The sequence below is a fragment of the Carassius carassius genome, chromosome 37 (genome assembly GCF_963082965.1).
Source record: "Carassius carassius chromosome 37, fCarCar2.1, whole genome shotgun sequence".
Lineage (NCBI taxonomy): Eukaryota > Metazoa > Chordata > Actinopteri > Cypriniformes > Cyprinidae > Carassius > Carassius carassius.
The window spans coordinates 26,247,794-26,267,911 of record NC_081791.1 but is presented as its reverse complement, the minus strand read 5'-3'; the positions used below and the strand labels follow the sequence as shown (position 1 = coordinate 26,267,911).

Sequence of the window (20,118 nt, the reverse complement as noted above, 5' to 3'; positions counted from 1 at the left end):
AGCAATTACATGGCATCTGGCTCCCTTTGTAGGCATTTGTAATAACGTACATAAATTGTTTATTTTGTATTTGCCTACATTATGTATTTTAACAGTTTTATTATTAACCAATCATTATTGCCACATTGTCTTTTTATATAATGCATTTTAAGTCATTTTAAAGGCTATTGATGGCTTAGTTCTTTTTTTTAGCAACAACAACATCAAAAAATATTACAGTATATTAATACTTTGTAAATTATTATTTGAAGTAACAAAACCACGGTTAATTTGCAGTTACCATGGCAACAAAAACGATGATTTGCGGTTTTATTGTTAAAACCATGGGTAATTTTCGTACAAAAAATTATTTATAATTTATTTTAATATATATGAAAAATGTATAAGGTGTGCATTGTAGCTGACAGCTAAATGAACACATTACAATTGTTTTATGACTGCAAGTTTTTCTCCTCAAATGCTATTGAGTTTCAAATTTGCGTTTGAGCCCATGTGAAAAAGTAGCATAATTTGCATATGATTTACAGTTTATTTTAATAAATATCCAATATTCAATTCAATTGTGCTTTATAGCTGTCACCTAGATGAACCATTACAGTTGTTTTTATGAATGTAAGTCATTCTCCTCAAATGCTACTGACGTTAGAAAAGTGTATACCAATATCGCATGTAACTTTAGAGACGGTCCCTAAATTTGAGACTCTGGAACATCTAACGTCAAGCCAACTTTTTTATTGTTTTACTTTCTTTAGTTTTCTTTTCTCTGCGCCGGATTGCTGATGTCCTTTACCCCGGACATATATGTTCATCCATCAATTATGAACATTCAGCCGAAAACATGAGGTGCAAGCGGTCGCGAGAACGGATGGGAGAATGGCGGAAGCTTTTTTTTTTTTTGAGCAACTGGGATGGTGCCCCCTCTGGGAGTTGGTGCCCTACGCAGACTGCGTACTCTGCGTGTAGGGAGCGACGGCACTGGGTGCTTCTCAGGGTGCTTCTCAATATCCCTCCTCGTCTCCTCTCTCCTCCGTCCTCTATCCTATGACCCGGAAACCGATCGAGCTCAGCCATCTTGAAGGACATCTCAATTCTCTAATTGCACCGCGAGGAGTCGAGGATCGAGGAGTGAGGAGGCTTCCAGAGGAGTCATGAGCGAGGATACACAGGTGCATCCTATGCGGAAGAGTTTTATCGACTAAAACGTGACGCACGTATAAATTCTCCTCCCCCTTCACATCGGTCACAATAATTTTGATTTCTACTTTACTTTTGCAGTTTATATAAACCACACACCTCACATATTTCAACAGGGTATCTTTCTTTATTATTATTTATTATGAATTTCTTAAATAAACAAATTTCAACAACATGAGGGCAGATCCTCTGAGCGCTGCTGATGACGCAACGAAGTGACGCTCGAGTGATCAAGGATTCCAATGTGTAAAAAAAGCTTTCATTCGATCCCTCCGTCCTCGCGTCTTTTCCTTGCAGCCTTCCCTCGCATCCTACAGGGGGCGGAGCTGAGACGCGAGGAAAGGAAGCGAGGAGAGGAAACGAGGATGCACAAATAAGAATTGAGAAGCACCCTCAATATCCCTACTCGTCTCCTCGCTCCTCCGTCCTCCATCCTATGACCCGGAAACCGATCGAACACAGCCATCTTGAAGGACATCTCAATTCTCTAATTGCACCACGAGGAGACGAGGATCGAGGAGGGAGGAGGCTTCATGAGGAAGGATGAGCGAGGATACACAGGTGTATCCTATGCGGAAGTATTTTATCGACTTAACGTGACGCACGTATAAATTCTCCTCCCCCTTCACATCTGTTGTAACAATTTTTATTTATATTTTACCTTTTCACTTCAAATAAACCATGCATGTCATATATTTCAAACAGGGCATCTTGCTTTATTAATATTTATTATGAATGTCTTAATTAACAAACTTTAACAACATAAGGGCAGATCCCTTTAATTACAGCTGATGACACTTTGAAGTAACGCTGAAGGGAGCGAGGATAAATCATTTCACTTGATTCAAGTCCTCCATCCTCACGTCTTTTCCTTGCGTCCTTCCCTCGCATCCTGAAAAGGTGGAGCTAAGACACGAGGAAAGGAAGCGAGGAAAGGAAACGAGGATGCACAAATATGAATTGAGAAGCACCCACTGTTTCTGAGCCTCCGTGCACCCCTTTTGTGGAAAGTTCACAAGACGTTGGTTTCATAGTTAAACAGTAAGTTAACACAAAGCATACGACGAAATAAAATAAAATTCACATTGAAAAAGTTGTACTAAATTCTAATTTGCATATTTGTCTTATTGTTTTAATGCATTCAGGATTGATTTATTGTACTCTTAGATTTTCTCATTTATGCAGTTCACAGGTGCTTTCATGCAAAGCGCTTTAAATCACACACACACACACACACACACACACACACACACACACACACACACACACACAATAATGATGTGTATTCAAAATAACAGTTATGAGTATGTTGTTCATATGTTCTGGTCACAGACAAGAAAAATCAACATGGTTTATTATGTTTTATTTCTGAATAAAGCAAACAATATATATCTATATAATCCTGATAATGAAACATGTACAAGCATGTTTGAAATTAAAAGAAGAAAATATGAAGATACACTCCAGTTGAGCATATTAGCCTAGACTGAATTCTCTTCAATAATCACTGAATATTGAGAAGCAACAGAAATGGACCCAAAATAGATCCCATCTCAAGAAATGTGATTTATTTGTCTATTAGTGTAGGGAAGTCTGAGGATTTGGGAATCTTGATAAGGTGTGCAGGTGCTGTCAGTGTTTGGAGAAAATAGCAATCATGAACATGATGTTTATTCTCTGCTTCTAGTAGCTGGGTGTGCTTGGTTTGGACATTTCTTGACAGTCAGGCTGCAAAAAAAAAAAAAAGGTAAAGAAATAGGCCTACATTAATGAGCATGTGTGAATGAGCATACAGTTTAAAGTTACAGCTTACCTGTTAAACATTAATCTTCATGTCTATATTTTAATTGTTTTATTGCCATATCAAAGCATTGACACAGAAGACATAACTTTACTCTTAAATACTTAAGTTACAAATTAGACAAATTTATTTATAGGCTGTAAGACCATTAGGGGTTGGGGTTTTGCTATAGATTAAAGTCAGTTTATTTTACCTTTTTATCAGCACATGTGGACACTTTAACCGATGAAATTAATAACAACCGAATGAAGCACAGTGTGGCCGAACAGAAAGTCAGCAAAGGCTCTTTCTGGTGAGATGGACAAGAACTCGCCTTTATTCTGAGGATTAATCTGGATTCTCAGACACACTGAAGAAGATATGGAGATATTATTAAATGCAATCAAAAAAATTAATAAGATAAAAATAAAAGTACTTACTTGTAGGCTATATGAATATTTTAAGTAATACCAACAAAACACAATAATATAATCAACGTCAACGCTGAATAATTATTTTGCACATCAACAACGCACAAGAATGAGTTAATTACCTACAGTGTAGATGGAGTCATGTCATTGAAAATAAATAAAGTGGAATAAAATAGAAGGATAAATAAGTAAAATGCATGGTAATAATTTCTAAATAATGGTAACAACACATAAATAAACGTTAAAGCATCACTGGATAGCTATTTATTCTGCACATAAATAACGAGAGAAATAAAATAAAATAAATAAACAACAGTAAATCAGTTACCTGCAAGAATAAACGACCCAACACATGATATGAAACCAGACAGAAAGCTGTTGAACGGAAACGAGCCGACTAATAAACAATAGAGAAACTGCAAAGCTCCAGTCATCATAATATACAGGAGATATGCATCTATCACTTTCAGTTTGTTTGGCGTGCTGGACGCATATTCCTCCAAAAACCTGGAAAATACAGAAATCACTGAATTAGACATTCTCAATATCGATTTAAAACCAGACAACACCGAATGCTGACGTGTGCATAAATAACGTTTGTGTAAATAACGGTTTCCAGTGAGGCACAGAGGGGTTCTTCCTCCAGGGGGCGCTAGATGGCTCAAAATTCCGAACTCTCCTTTGAAAAGAATTTAAAGGGGTCGTATGATGCGATTTCAGTTTTTCCTTTCTCTTTGGAATGTTACAAGCTCTTGTTGCATAAAGAACATCTGTAAAGTTTCAAAGTTCAAGTTCAAGTCAAGTTGAGTTTTATTGTCATTCTGCTACATGTGTGGACATAGTGGAACGAAATGTGTGTCTCACAAGCCCACTGTGCTACGTAAATACATTCATACAACAATGAAGTAAAACAGTACAAACCTGTACACAACTAACCTAATGACAGAATTTGACTATAAATATACTATATATAAATGTTTACCTGTACATAAACTTAAAAAATACAAACTATACAAATGCTTCATATAATACTGTACATGTGCAAAAAAAAAAACATCGTAAGTCAAGCAGCTGGCTGGGAGTACAGTGCAAGATGATTTGTAGTGCATGAGCATGTAAATACATATTACTGAGTCTTTTGTGGGATTATGTGCACACAGCAGTGTGTGTGAAAAGTATCTAGTTCGCATAGAGGAGAGTGTGTTACTACAGGTGGTTTGTACAGACCAACTCACCTATGTGTAGCACAAAGACTAAAGTCTCAAATTTAAAGAGATATTCTTTATAAAAGTTAAGACATGTCCATGTCCTCCTAAAACGCCTAGTTTAAACACACCTCCCACATGCCTACATCAATACATTACATCGCCCAAATGTCCGCTGTACTTTTTTTGGCCTTCCAAAAGAGGATGATCTGCTTCGTCATGCTTAGAGCTGATCCGTGCTGGTCACTGAGGAAATACATCAACTTTGCGCTGTGGATCGCTGGATCGGCTTTCACTGTGAACGAAGCAGAGTTGAGCCCTGGGTCGTCACATGTGGTTGCCACAAGCCCTCTGGCCGAGCTGTTCTCAAGCCTGCCATGTGTGACGCTGTGTGTTTCGTTGTGAAAGCGGAACTACTTTGTTTGGCCTTCCAAAAGAGAACACAACCATAAATCAGTGGTTAAGTTATATTTACAAGTTGTATTTACAACCCAAATATTCAGAATTGTGCAGTGCATTTTATGGAGGACTGCTTCCTGATCCTGAGAGGATAGACTACAACGCCAGCTGTTCTGACTCACAGTCTGTAAGCACGTTTAATATTTAAAGGATTTGCCACTGAAGATTCAAACACAAGATTTTAACAGTGTAGAGTAGTGCTTGTTGTTTGTCAGTTCTCCAATCACAAATGCAGACATGGTTTTATGATTATGTGGCACGATGCAACACAATGCACAAAATGACAGTGTAAGTCAGCATTTCTCAATTCCAGTCCTCGCTTCCCCCTGCTCTTTGTCATTATCTGGTCTATGAAATTTCATTCACTCACAACCAGAGGTCACCCGTTCACTACATGGACTCTTGCACCAAACTAACTGTTGCAGATTACCCCGGACTACAGTTCCCATCATCCATTGCACTAATTACACACACACAGCTGAATGCACTGATTGCACAAAGCTGTAACCCATCACACATTCACTATATAACACTAATTTAGATAATTTTTAAACTGCCGAGTATTGTTCTGCACATATTCCTCTCCTAGCGATAGCGGCGATACGTAGGCCTTTCCGTGTTAGTTTCTAGTTTTTATAGTCTTGTTTCAGTTACTTGTTTTCATAGTCTCGTCTCTGTTTCTAGTTTTTCTTGCATTGCAGTGTTACTCGTGTTTTGACCCTTTTGCTCTGGATAATGGATTACCCCTCTTGCTTAGCCCTCTGGATATTGTTCGCTCATCAAAGACCCACGCTTGCCCTATGAATATTCTTTGTCTTGCCCTATATACACCTGTTTTCCAGTGTTGGACCCATGCCTGTTATGACCACATCTCTGTCTAATAAAATCTCGCACATGGATCGGCACATCTCATGACTCGCCAACCCCGTTACACTCTGCACATTTTGTATGTTTCTCTAATGGCTTCAGATGTTTTTTTTTGTGTCTTTTTTTCAAATGCAAGTGCCCTGCTAAGTGTAATTCTGCCATGATTCCAGTTCAAATCAAATGTATATGTTCCATTCAAATTGCATTGAAGTGTGCGAGACGTGAGTTTAAATTGTAATTATTTACATAGGTTGCGCAGCGACAATCCATGAATGAATGTTCTGAAGTGAAGTAAACTTCAACAGAATTCCCCTTGCTCAGGGAATAGGAAGCAATGAACACCATATCAATGGGAACACAGTTCATGCACGGAGCTAACTTCTAACGAGCTGATTATCTGAATCTGGTTTATAAACAAAGAGAGAGATGCAAAATATGCAGAGCTGGGGGGTGCGAGGACTGGAATTGAGGACCGTTGGTATTGTCATTATAATTTGTAATTATTTCCCCACTGGATGCAACAAATGTCTTTTTTATGGGGTTTAACGTTTTAGTCTCGGCGCTTTGGGACACACTACATCACAGTATAGTAAGGGGAGTAACATTTTTATCACATGCTTGAGGTATTCGGCCAATTACAACACACTGGATAGCTGGCCAATCAGAGCACACCTCGCTTTTCAGAACGATGAGCTTTGTAAAAATCAATGTGTTTCAGAAAGCCGGTGCTTAGAGGAGAAACTATATTGTACAGTATGTAGAAAATCATGTGCTTTTTTTAAACATAAACCCATTTCATTACACCAAGTAATGTTCTTTTTAGCAACATTGTATGACCCCTTTAATATGCAAAGGCTTGCTATTTGACCATTTTTAAATGCAGCATCCAATAATTAGAAATGACAATGTTCAAGCAATGAGAAGTAACATCACGTGACAAGCATGAGTCAGAATAGCATTATATATATATATATATAAAGGCTATAAAATGTTAATCACCTTTATGTCTTTCCAAAACTGAATACGTTTCCCCCCTTTTTTTTTTAGAACAAAGCACAAAAAAACAATCCTGTAAATTATTTTAAAGCCTTAAATCTACTCTATGAATAATTGTACAATTTTGATTTTCTTATAGCTTTCTTCATTTTCTTTAATTTCTTTTATTAGGTATTTGTTTTTATGTTATTTATATGTTCTTAGTTATAAAACTGCAATAAAAGAATAAAAAAAGTTTAAGTAGATAAAAAAGAAAAACTGTTAGTACTAATTCAATATTTCATTCAAAAGGACGTGTGCATGGCCAAAGCTTGATCAAATATCAGTTTCTTTACCACCAAATTATATACATGTAACACACTGACAACTTCACTCCTGCAGGATTTGATCACACCTATTCATTATTTTAAATGTTAATGAGTCTGAATCATCATATCTCTAGCATTCTGGACACTTAAAGAAGTACACATTAAAGAACAAAAATGCACAACAGCAGTTTATCAAACATTTTGTGGAATGCATAGAAAATATGTCTCTGGCTTTACTGTATTGCTGCAAGTAGTACAACATCAACAGATCTTTTCATAGCCAAAAAGAAAGAGAGTTATGCTGAATCAAATCTTTTATCACTGCTTGTTTGTAAATGTATTTAAAGAAATATTTCAGTTAGTACTACATGTGAGTTCATAACCTTTACAGACAAAGTGTTTGTCCAAGTGGCAGCAATCAGCTGTTTGTTCTTCATGACAGAAGACAGTTGTTTGTTTTGCATTTACAGTACAGGACAGATACTGTAAAACATTGAAGAAAAAGGACAAACTTTAATACAGCCTGTATCATAATCATTATCAAAAGGGAAAAATCACACACACACACACACACACACACACACACACGCACACACACACGCACACACACACGCGCGCACAAACAAGCACACAGTTTAATGTTCATATGTTCACATAGGCTGTATAATTCCTAAGGAAATCAATAACTCACTGTAGCTCCTCTAGTTTATATTGTGGATCCTCCAGTAGACCAGAGAGTAGTTTCAGTCCTGAATCTCCTAATTCATTATTATTGAGATGGAGTTCTCTCAGGTGTGCAGGGTTTGATTTCAGGGCTGAAGCCAGAGCAGCACAACCTCCATCTCTAACATAGCAATTAGATAACCTGCGAAACATATAAAGAAAGTTTGTTAAGAGATATGGTTCTGTATTAGGCATTTTATTTATTTTATTTGTGGAAAGTTTATAGTTCACAAACAGCAACCTGAGTTGCATAGTTTAAATGCAAATGCAATAAACAGAGTTGTTTATGACTTCTTTCTTTATGATATTTGCACACATTTGGATCTGGTTTTTGTGTGTGTGTGTGTGTGTGTGTGTGTGTGTGTGTGTGTGTGTTTGTGTACTGTATGTTCAGCATGTGATGCAACCACATGAAGCAGAGAATGAAATATAATAAAAGTAACTTTTATGATAATAATAATAATAATAATAATAATAATACATAAAACCATTATCACTCACTGTAGTTTCTCCAGTTTACACTGTGGATCCTCAAGTAGAGCAGAAAGCAACTTTGCTCCAGAATCTCCCAGTGTGTTTCTGTTCAGATTAAGTTCTCTCAGGTGTGAGGGGTTTGATCTCAGAGCTGTAGCCAGAGCAGCACAACCTACATCTCCAATAGAGCAATTAGATAACCTGAAAATGAAATTAACATATAAATTATTTAGAGATAGAAAAAGATGTACAAAATGCAAATTGGACCCAGAGCAGAGATTTTAGTTTACACCTAGAATAACTCGCAAAGTTTAAACAACATTTTTTATGAAATCTCACCTTCTTTAGTTACAGTCTACCATGCACAACTAAGAATGATGTATATTTGCCAAGAAATCATATGTAAAAATGCACAATTTAGAAGTGCTGGGCAACATTTTTCAGGGGTGAGACAGAGGACCCAGAGGCGAATAACCGAAAAACACACAGTTTATTAGAGCTGCAGAAAACGTAATGAACAAAGGCAGACTACCGAGCACTGGCTATTGAGGGTGTAGCAGCTGGTAGATCACAAAGGGAGAATGAGTCCAGGGCTTGTCAGAGGGCTTACGGCAAGCAGGTGGCCCAGATCCACACCAGCAGACTCAGCACCACAGATGGCAGGTAACCAGGCGAGCTCTGGCATTAAGTGGACTAGACAGAGAACAGGTAAGAAGAGCACGGACAATATACTACAAACGAGACTTTACCCGAGACGAATCTAACGATAAATATGAAAGGAACATTCAGGATGAGACCCTGAGTAACCCATAAGTTTGCAATAATCTGGCAGAAAGCAGAGGGAACGGCAGAGGGGAAATAGCAGCAAGAATTAGAGTAGAGAAAGAACAGGTGTGTAGATGATCAGCACAAGCGCTGATTGCAATAGCAAGCAGTGGAAGTAATGACAGGAGACAGAGAGAAAAAGGGAGAAACTCAAACCTGACTCATGACAGTACGCCTCTCCCGACGAGCGCCTCCTGGCACTCCTGAGGTAGAGGACTGGCGTGAGAGAAGGAATTCCTCGATGAGCGAGCGGTCCAGGACGTCCCGGGCTGGAATCCATCTTCTCTCCTCAGGACCGTATCCCTCCCAATCGTCCAGATACCGATGACTACGCCTTCGAGGTCGCACATCCGACAGTCTCCTGACCCTGTAGACAAGGGAACCTTCGACAAGAACTGGGCAAGGGGTGGGACGGGATGGGACATTATGGGAGTTATGGGTGTATTCCGCCCACAGCAGTCGTTCGCTCCAAGACGCGGGGTTACGTAAAGCCAGTTTGCGAAGCATACGACAGAGAATCTGGTTAGTGTGTTCAGCCTGCCCATTAGTCTGTGGATGGAAGCCTGACAACAGACTGGTGGTGGCCCCAATCTGCCGGAAGAACTCCCTCCAAAACTGAGAGGCAAACTGGGGTCCTCCATTGGAGATGACATTAGAGGGGAGCCGGTAAAGCTTGAAAACGTAATCGAACATTACGCATGTTTTTTCCTTGGCGGAGGTGAGCTTAGGAAGCTGGACAAAATTAGAGGCCTTAGAAAAGCGGTTGACAATAGTCAGAATTACCATGTTACCTGCAGACATCAGGAGACCAGTTACAAAATCCAAAGCAATATGACACAAAGGATGAGACGGAATGGGCAGCGGTCTGAGGAGACCAGCGGGCGGAGAATTACTTGACTTGGTCTGAGCGCAAATAGGACATGATGCAGCGAAACGGCGAATGTCGCGAGCCCTCGTGGACCACCAGAATCTTTGACTTATAGCAGCCAGGGTATCCCTCACCCTGGGGTGGGCTACCGATTTGGAGGCATATCCCCAGCAGAGGACAGTGGGACGCACGGATTCAGGTATGAAAAACTAGCCCTCAGGGCATAACCAAGGTATCGTGATATGAGAGAGAGCGCAGCCTTTACTTGCCTCTCGATATTCCAGATAATGGCCCGATAATGCGGTTGCTAGGCAATATTGTCACTGTGGTTGTGGCATTCTCAGAAGAGCCAAACTGTCGAGAGAGAGCGTCAGGCTTCATGTTCTTAGAACCGGGTCTAAAAGAAATCGAAAAGTTAAAACGCCAGAAGAAAAGAGCCCAACGAGCCTGACGAGCATTTAGTCTCTTAGCAGAGCGAATGAATTCGAGATTTCTATGATTGGTCCAGACAACGAAAGGCTCACTGGCCCCCTCCAGCCATTGACGCCACTCACCAAGGGCTAAGTGAATAGCTAGAAGTTCACGGTTACCTATGTCATAATTACATTTGGCCGGTGAGAGGCGGTGAGAGAAGAATGCGCACAGATGCACCTTTTGATCGAGCGGCGAACATTGCGAAATCATCACCCCAACTGCCAGATCGGAGGCATCCACCTCCACCATAAACTGTCTCTCGGGGTCCGGTGTGATAAGAATGGGCGCAGAGGTAAATAATCTCTTAAGGTAATTGAACGCCCCTCTGACCAGGCCGAGAAGAAGCTTAATGCTGCAGTCATAACGTCAATGAGGAGTGAGAGAAGCTGCCCCGGAATGACTGAAAACAGCCCGCAAATCGTGGTACTCCTCAAGAACTCCTGACAAATCGCCAGGTTCCTCCTGAAACACAGATAAAGAAGAGACAACAGGGACAGCAGAGACCAGACACTTAACATGACAAGATAAATTCCAAGACAAAATGGTTTCCACAGCCCAATTAATCTGAGGATTATGCTGCACAAGCCAGGGATGGCCTAAAACAATTGGCGTTACAGGAGAGTGGAAAACAAGAAAATAAATAGTTTCTTGATGATTGACCGAGATGGTGAGACTCACCGGAATGGTGGCTCGATGAACTCTTGACAGATCACTGCCATTTAGCGCCATAATAGTGGAGGAGTCCTTGAGATCAATTAACGGAAAGTTCCTCTCCTGCGCCCAAGTCTCTTCAATAAAGTTGCCTTCAGCACCAGAGTCAATGAGAGCTGAACAGGAAACAGATAAACCAGGCCAGCGCAGTATCACAGGGAATGTGGTGCATGTCTGCCCAGAGGGGGAAATGAATGTGGCACTCGCCAGTGTTCCCCGCTTTTTTGCGCCGATTTGTTCTGCAGGGGAGATCCGTATCCTGCTCACCTGCATAGACTCAGGAAATGGAGAAACCTCATAGGAGATAGGAGGTGAAGTCAGGACCGTCCATAAACAGAACGATCAAAGACCTTGGCCATCTCCTCCTTGAAGAGAAGACTCAGACTCCCAGACGGCCGTGGCCCAGTCATGCGCCTGCCCAGACAGCAGAGAGATAATGAACGCCACCTTCGCACGGTCCTCAGCGTAGGTGGAGGGCTGGAGGGAGAATACCACCTCACACTGAGTCAAAAAGGTCCGACACTCAGCGGGTTCCCCGAATAACAAGGGGGATTGTTGACTCTGGGCTCCACAGGATAGCTTACGGTAGGTGATCTCTGCTGTCCACGATGGAGATAATAAACTCAACTATTCAAGTCGGTGACCTGGGCGGAAAGATTCTCCAGAATCTGTCAGAAAGCAGAGGGAAATAGCAGCAAGAATTAGAGTAGAGAAGGAACAGGTGTGTAGATGATCAGTGCGAGCGCTGATTGCAATAGCGAGCAGCTGAGCTAAAGTGGTAGTAATGATAGGTGAGAAAGAAAAAAAAGGGAGAAACTCAAACCCGACTCATGACAAAAAATAAATTTAAATTGTGATTAATCACATTATTGTCTGCAATTAATCGCAATTAATCACATTGTTATAGACACAAAACTAATAATACATTTAAAAGTAGTGTATTGTGCACCTTTTTTATTTAAAAGTAGGCCTACTGCTATATGAACAATATTGTAATAACATTTGGTTTGCAAACACTTTAAACAAATAAGGTACTTTTAACAGCTGTGTTCCTTTTACATAGTAAAGTCAAGTCACCTTTATTTATATAGCACTTTTAACAATATAGATTGTGTCAAAGCAAGTGAACAGCATTAAAAAAAAGGAAAATAGTGTGTCAATAAAGCAAAAACAAAACAAAACAAAAAAACAGTAGCATAGTTCATATTTATTGTAGCCAAAATCTCAACTTATAACATTAATATAATTAAATTAAATATGAAACAAGTCCTTTGTCACTGCCAGGACATTATTTAGACATATTTTATAGTTTGTTATAGAAAAATAAGTTACGCTCAGAGACCAGAGCCTCAATCATAACATTATAAAAAGGCACCTTCCTATAATAGACCTGCATGATCGTGGGACCCATCGCAGCAGAGTGCGGCGTGGGACAACACTTGATGGGTGGGTAAAGACTCGTGTGTGCAGGTTGCGGGAGAATAATTAGGGTGCTCACACTAGGCACTCTTAACCGTGCTGGAGCGTGCTTGACCCCCAATGCCTGGTTCGTTTGACTAGTGTGATCGTTCCGTTTAGAAGTCCCTGGCTCGGTTGGAAGAGGTGGGCAAGAGTGTGGTTCAGTTATATATATGTCTCACATAGCCAGACCTGCAGACTGACGGCTGAGGGTCTGGAATCTATGACAGCTTTCATTGGGCAAGACCCACCCATGAGGCCGTTTAACCGACATGTCAAACAACCAATCAGAGATCCTATATATATATAAGGTCTAGGTGTTATTCTAACAAAGTTTTTTATTATTATGAAGTCTTTTATTCACAGACAAAATAATGGGCAACAAGCTCATAATCATGACCATATAAGTTGGAAATAGGAAATTTTCTGACAGCACGTGAGGACAGCAGAGAAAAGCTCTCTCTCTCTCTCTCTCTCTCTCTCTCTCTCTCTCTATATATATATATATATATATATATATATTTATTAGGGGTGTCCCCGACTAAGGATTTTCATAGTTGAATCGGAATTTTCGAATCTTGCTGATATTCGACTGATAGTCGAATCATATGTTTGGGGGTGGGGTAAAATACATTGAGTCAAGTCAGACATCCGACAGCCATAATTACTGATGTTAACAAACAGGGAAAATGTGTAACAAATGCCAAAAACGGGGTAAATAATGTTTTTATGTTTTGATTAAAAGATAGTTAACACTAAACGTCAGCGAAACCCTAACAATTCACTATTTTTACAATAGTGCTCTCATTATAAAGTTAGCCTATATGACAGTAGTTATTAATGTTCTGCATTTCTGTTTTGAGCTGCGCACGCTGGAGATGACCAGTAGAGTGAGCATTTGATGGCACGTTTTTAATCAATGGGATTAAACTCATAATTTAATGTAGAATACGCTTTGTTATTTAGACAACATAACATTAATATTAAAACTTATAGGCCATCTGCAAAAAGTGGATGTGTTTGTGGATGCGTTCTTCTCAACACAGCAGCTAAACTCTAAAGATTCACAGCGTTTTATTATAATGGTATGCTCATTATTATGGTATGGATGTGACAGTCCAGTCATAGTTATTAATATTCTGCATTGTAGTTTGACCTGCTCGCGCTGTGCGCTGAAGAGATATCACTGTAGTACTACAATAATATATATATGTATGTTTTTATAATATCTTACTTTAATGTCTCCACATGACAGGTTGAACTTCCCAGTCCAGCACTGAGCACCCTCACTCCACTTTGTTACTCAGGTTCAGTTCTCTCAGACTTGAGGAGTATGAGCTTAGACCTTTGGCCAGAGCTGAACAACTTTCATCTTTGAGATGACATTTACTCAGACTATAGGAAAGAATTGATATCAGAAATTAAAGTGTTTTATTCAACAGGAAATCAATGGGAAAATTATTATTATTATTATTATTTTTATCAATTCACATATTTTCTATTGATTCTCATTTTTGCCAGACCCCAGTTCAAGAAATGCTTGATCTCAATCTATATTTACAAGCTAGTGGTGGCGATATCACAAAAATCATAAATCACATTCATTTCAGTAATTGAATTTTCAGTTAATGATATATCACAATATAAGTTCTTTTTTTTTTTTTTACCAGTGACAGTTACTAACGTACTCAGTTACTAACGTAACCTTGGTTCCCTTTCAGTCGGTCACGTTCGACGTTACGTCAGAAAGAGATTGATGAATGGGGTCTCGCCCGAGAGCCCAATCACCTTCAAGTGGTAACAAAATGAGCCAATGGTACACAGTGTACCTTGGTCTATGGGATTTGCATCACGAGCTCCGCCCCGCTGTGTGGGTATATAAGGAGCAGCGCAAACAACTTGCATTCAAGTTTTCACTTCGGAGCCAAGCACATCTCCTGCTGGTGTTGGTGTGAAGGCGTGATTCAGCAGTTTGTCAAGAGCTACCTGCCTTCAGCTCCCGCGTTTCCCTGAGCACTTCAGCACCACTGAAAGATCTTCTAAAAGAGTTTCAGGTTGTGTTTGCATCTTTTTAAAGATGTCATTCAGCCCGTGTGTTTCTGGGTGCTCTCGATATATGGCTCCTCGTGACGGCCATGATCACTGTGTCACGTGTCTGGGCTTTCAGCACGCTGAGACTGTGTTCGTGGATGACTCATGTTCTCATTGCAGAGACATGACCATCTCTGCGTTAAGATCGAGTCTTGATTACCCTAAAAGGTATAGAGTCCCCTCTGCCACACCCCGGTCTAGCTCCTCTTCTCGTAAGAGGGCTACTTTCGCAGGTGGCCAGGGTGATCTGAGGGTTACCGTGTGGGCTTCCCCAATGAGCCAGCCTCCTCGGGGCAACTTCCCCCTCACAAACGCCACAGCTGGTTGAGTTTCCGGATGAGTTTGCTGGACCCTCTTAGGTTCCTGACATCTCATTTGGGGCTCAGGAGGAAGACCAGATGTTGATCGCCACATCACAAAGCAGGCTTGAGACCATTTGGGCCAGTAAGGACCTGCTTGGTGTCAAGCTGTTTGCTGCGCCATTCCACTCCATGGATTGGATGCATGCGCTATTCCCCTCAGGTGAGTTCCTTAGTTCAGAACCCTGGGTTCCTCCAGCACTGTTGATGTCCAGCACTTGCGTGTATGCCCCATCGATCAGCCCAGTGTTGGACTAAGTGCCTCCATGTGTTGTGATTCCCCTTTTTCTGGGCAATCCCATGTGTGTCTTTCCACAGTAAGTCTCTTGGTAGCGTGTCTTTCCCTCGGCAAGCACCTTGGCAGCTGTGTCTTTGAAACTTCCACCCTGTGGGCTGGGTACCTCAGAGTTTCATGTGTATCACCACCACACGGTTGAAACCTGCCTTTGTAAGTCCTCCTATGAGCAGGCAGCCTGCTAGCATATGTCTAGCTGGAATATGCTACCCAGTGCATTCTGTTTCAGGTATAGGCCCTCACTTGTGCTGGCCTCACGATAGGGTTCTATCACTCACACGGGTCACTGTAAGACAGCCATGTGGTGTTTTGAAAGGTACTCCATTCGTCATTCTCTTTCTGACATTACGTTGAAAGTGACTGACTGAAAGGGAATGTCTAGGTTGCATATGTTACCCTTGGTCCCTGAAGAAGCATATTCCACAAAGGCATGGCCCCCTTATGGCTGCTCCTTATATACCCACAAAGCAGGGCGGAGCTCGTGATGCAAATCCAGCAGACCAAGGTACACTGTGTACCATTAGCTCATTTTGTTACCACTCAAAGGTGATTGGGTGGTAACAAACTTTTTTTTCCTCGCAGGCTCCTAGGAGGAAAGAAATGGGAGGGCGCGAGGGGCGGAGTTGCTCTCTGAAAAGAAAGCTATCCACAAGCGCAGAGAGGCCAGACTCATGCTCTCGCAATGAGAACAGATAATTTCAGTGAGTGCGGCTTCAGTGTGGGATTTCTCCAGATATCGCGCACACTAGATCTCTGCTTGAGATCGACGGTCTGCTAGAGAGCGGCGACTGTAGAGATCGGTGAGCAGAGAAGAGGCAAGCTGATTTGGCTGTGCAGTGCGGCGAGCTGATCTGGCTGTGCTAAAGCCTGTTCCCCAGCCCTTTTTGGTGGGCTTGGGTGAGTTTGCTCACAATAGGCTCTCGTGGCTGTGCCGCACCATCATTGGTTTGTTTTATTCAACTCCACGAACCAATGGCTGGAAAGTTTCAATGCCTGATTGAAAAAGGCTTCGGAAATCTGAAAACAATTAGTTTTTCCCATACTTACTTAGCCTAAATGGCTTATGACACAGTATGAGTGTAGTATCAAAAGGGAACTCAACAATCCTCAATTCTAAATATCACAGCAAAAGCTAATAGCCTACTAGGTTAAATGAACCTGAATGAAGACAAGTAGACAGTCAGTAAAAAAAAAAAAACTAATCAGCAAATTACAGGACAAATAAATGCAATAAAACAAATATACAATTTAAATGTTTTTTTAGGTAGGTCTATCTAACAGTAGTATGCAAGTAAGAAATACTAGTGGAATTGAATTAATTCACCAAATGTGAAATTAAAATTCTGCATAGTCTTCACTGAATGAATTAAGCTTATTTTTAAAACTACAAAAGCTATTCATTCAAAAGTAGTTAGGAGAAAGCTGCTGTTGGTTAATTAAGATGTGATGGATGAAGTTTCCTCATGTGTGAATTGTAATAAGATTTTACAGTGTTATGGCTGCTGTCATGATATTTTCTTACTGCAGACCAATATACATCTGGTATTTCACTAATGAAAGAGAAATTAGAATTAATATAAAATGACTTACTCGGCTATCCTGGATGCTGTTACCACTGGCAGCAGCCTCAGTAAACATTCTTCAGATGGATAATATTCACTCAGTTTAAACTCATTCATTTCCTTTTCTGAGTTAAGCAACATAAAAACTAGAGCTGACCACTGAGCAGGAGAGAGGTTGGAAATACCACTTCTACCTCTCTTCAGGAATATTTGTACTTCCTGCTCCAGAGAATGATCATTTAATTCATTTAGACAGTAGAACAGATTGATTGATTTCTCTGAAGAGGGATTTTGCCTAATCTTCCTCTTAATGTACTTAACAATGACCTGTCCACTTTGAAAGCGGTGTCCTCGCTGTTTCAGAAGGCTTCGAAAGACTGTTTGATTAGACTCCAGTGATAGACCCAGAAGGAAACGAAGGAAAAGGTCCAGGTGTCCATTTGCACTCTGTAAGGCCCTGTCCACTTCAATCTTTAGAAACTCCTGCATTTTTTACTTGATTTGATGTGTGTGATGATTTTATTGGCCATAGTGTCATTATGTATCTTCTTCCTGAAATACTCATCCTTCTGAGGGTCATTGAAGCCTCGAACCTCTGTGATTTGGTCGAAACACTCAGGAGGAATCTGACTGGCTGCGGCAGGTCGAGTGGTGATACAGAGGAGAGCAGAAGGAAGCAGATTCCCCATGATGAGGTTGGTCAGCAGTACGTCCACTGAGGCTGATTCTGTTACATCACACAACCTCTGATTGTTTCGGAAATTTAGAGGAAGTCGACACTCATCAAGACCATCAAAGACGAATAGGACATTATAGTCATGAAAGTCTTTTAATCTCAGCCCTTCTGTATCTGTAAAAAACTGATACAGAAGCCCCATCAGACTTATATTTTTTCCTTCATCAAATTCAGCTCTCTGAATGGAAGTGGAAACATGAAGTGAATATCCTGATTCTCTTTCCCTTCAGCCCAGTCCAAGATAAACTTATGCACAGAGATGGTTTTTCCAATTCCAGCCACTCCTTTAGTCAGCACAGTTGATGGGTTTGTCTTGTTCTGGTAAGGTTTTGAAGATGTCATTGCATTTGATTGGCATTTCTGGTCTTCTTGATGTTTTCTCAATCTGTCTCACTTCATGCTCATTGTTGACCTCTCCACTCCCTCCCTCTGTGATGTAAAGCTCTGTGTAGATTCAGAAGCGAGTCTCCTTGCTTTGATATTCCTTCGTTTATTAGTTGAAAGGCATCCTTTAGTCTGGATTTGTGCTTTTTCACATACAAAGGGGCCAGCTCTGATAAACAGATGAAGAGAAATATCAGTTTCTGTTAATTTTCTTACATTGTTCCTAAATTAAGGGATGCAAAATCTTATTCAAATCAAATCTCAATGTAAATTTTTTTGCTTGTTGCATATTCTCTTTCACGTGGAAGTAAAAAAGAGTGTTAACAACTTTACAAAAACGTAATGCAACTACTGTCTTTCCTTTGAAATGAAGGAGATATAATAGTCACATGAGCTCTTACTGGTCTGTAGTGTTTTAGCGAGGTCTGTCTGGTTCTTTCTCAGGGCGTCAAGTGTGATCTTCAGAAACTCCTCTTTGAGCTGATGTTCTTCCTCTATCTCAGAGGACACTGGGTAATCTGAGCTCAGTATTGCCTTGAACCTCATCAGCTCTTTCTTCAATATAGAATGACTGTGTCCTCAAACTTCTGAAACCAGAGAATATTTGAGCAATTAATCTACAGTAAGGCTGAATTAATGTAATGTTACAAGCAGTGTCAGCACCAGAATGAATCACATTAAGTTGCTGTTTGTATTTGAAGCCTGAGCAAAAAAAAAAAAAAAAAAAAAATAGCACTCCACAAGAAAAAGTGACAGAATGAGATTTGAATGTATCAATGCTAATGAACTGCTGCCTGTCTGAGAGATATGAACCCAGCCACTGTGAGACAGTTGGTGCAGTTGTGACGAGATGTAAAAAAGTTCCATATTAGCCAGAAAAAGTAAAAGACTATATAAAAAAAAGGATAATGGTCTAATGACCGAAGTTTATTAATTCCGAAGAACATTTCCTTACACAATTTGAGACGAGCATCCCTCACAAAACGCAGCCACCCCAAACAACACAGCGTTAGCCAAGTTTTAAAATATTTTTTTCTTAGAAAACATAAATATAGGCAAATATTGGAATTAATTTGATTTCCTTAATCATCTTTTTTATCATCTTTGTGGATGTCCGTAAAGCAATATTAAAAAAAACACCCTTACCTTAAAAATGGAGCCCAGCTGCTTCTTTCCAATTGTAGACACTGACCCATCTCGTTTGTTACTGTGGATAGTCAGAACATTTAGATTTATGGTAAATATCTATTCAGATATTAAATACATACAGTATTTAACATACTGTACATGTACAGTAAATTAGTTTATTGTAAAAAATTCAAATACATAAAGTATAGCACATACCAAATCACTGTTCCCACTGCTCATCCAGTTCAAAGAACACATAGTTATTAACCAATTTATGTCTTTAACCACAAGACTGTCCTCACCTCACATTAGCAGAAGGGTTTCCTGAACTAAATTTAAATGGACAATCCATGGATGCATCAGTCTTCATGGACACACAGCTGGGTTCAGGAGGATCACCCTCAGTCAGCCTAAAACACAGTAACAATCTGAGATATATTTGGCACTCTCATTATCTTAAAAAGGTCAAATCTTTTGTTAGAAAGGAACAAAAATCACTCAGATAATTCAGCATTCCCTTAAACATATAAAACAAGTACAAAATCAGAGTCTGGCTATAAATCACTTTAACAGCACCATCAGCAACCACCATCATATGAAAATTTGTAATGATTACATGACTAGAATTATACCATTTAGTAAGAATTAGGTTTCCTAAACTTTAGACTGTCCTCACCTCACATTAGCAGAAGGGTCTCCTGAACTGAATTTAAATGGACAATCCATTGATGCATCAGTCTTCATGGACACACAGCTGGGTCCTGGAGATTCTTCCTCAGACAGACTAAAA

General features: G+C 40.1%; 2 protein-coding genes and 1 pseudogene across 2 annotated transcripts; all 3 read right to left on the bottom strand.

The window, feature by feature from the left end:
* Positions 1 to 2,542: 2,542 nt before the first annotated feature.
* On the bottom strand, positions 2,543 to 4,018 carry LOC132118533 (dolichyl-diphosphooligosaccharide--protein glycosyltransferase subunit DAD1-like). Its single transcript, XM_059528429.1, has 3 exons — positions 3,734 to 4,018; positions 3,189 to 3,344; positions 2,543 to 2,922 (listed from the first exon to the last, which is right to left on the bottom strand). Exons 1-2 carry the CDS (start codon positions 3,942 to 3,944, stop codon positions 3,214 to 3,216), a joined length of 342 nt encoding a protein of 113 aa, XP_059384412.1. The 5' UTR covers positions 3,945 to 4,018; the 3' UTR covers positions 2,543 to 2,922; positions 3,189 to 3,213.
* Positions 4,019 to 14,021: 10,003 nt separating this feature from the next.
* LOC132117790 (NLR family CARD domain-containing protein 3-like) lies at positions 14,022 to 17,573 on the bottom strand. The gene is made up of 2 exons (XM_059527098.1): positions 17,109 to 17,573; positions 14,022 to 14,168 (listed from the first exon to the last, which is right to left on the bottom strand). The coding sequence occupies exons 1-2, from the start codon at positions 17,567 to 17,569 to the stop codon at positions 14,060 to 14,062; spliced, it is 570 nt and encodes a 189-aa protein (XP_059383081.1). The 5' UTR covers positions 17,570 to 17,573; the 3' UTR covers positions 14,022 to 14,059.
* Positions 17,574 to 17,583: 10 nt separating this feature from the next.
* Positions 17,584 to 18,762, bottom strand: LOC132117789 (NLR family CARD domain-containing protein 3-like; annotated as a pseudogene).
* Positions 18,763 to 20,118: the final 1,356 nt, after the last annotated feature.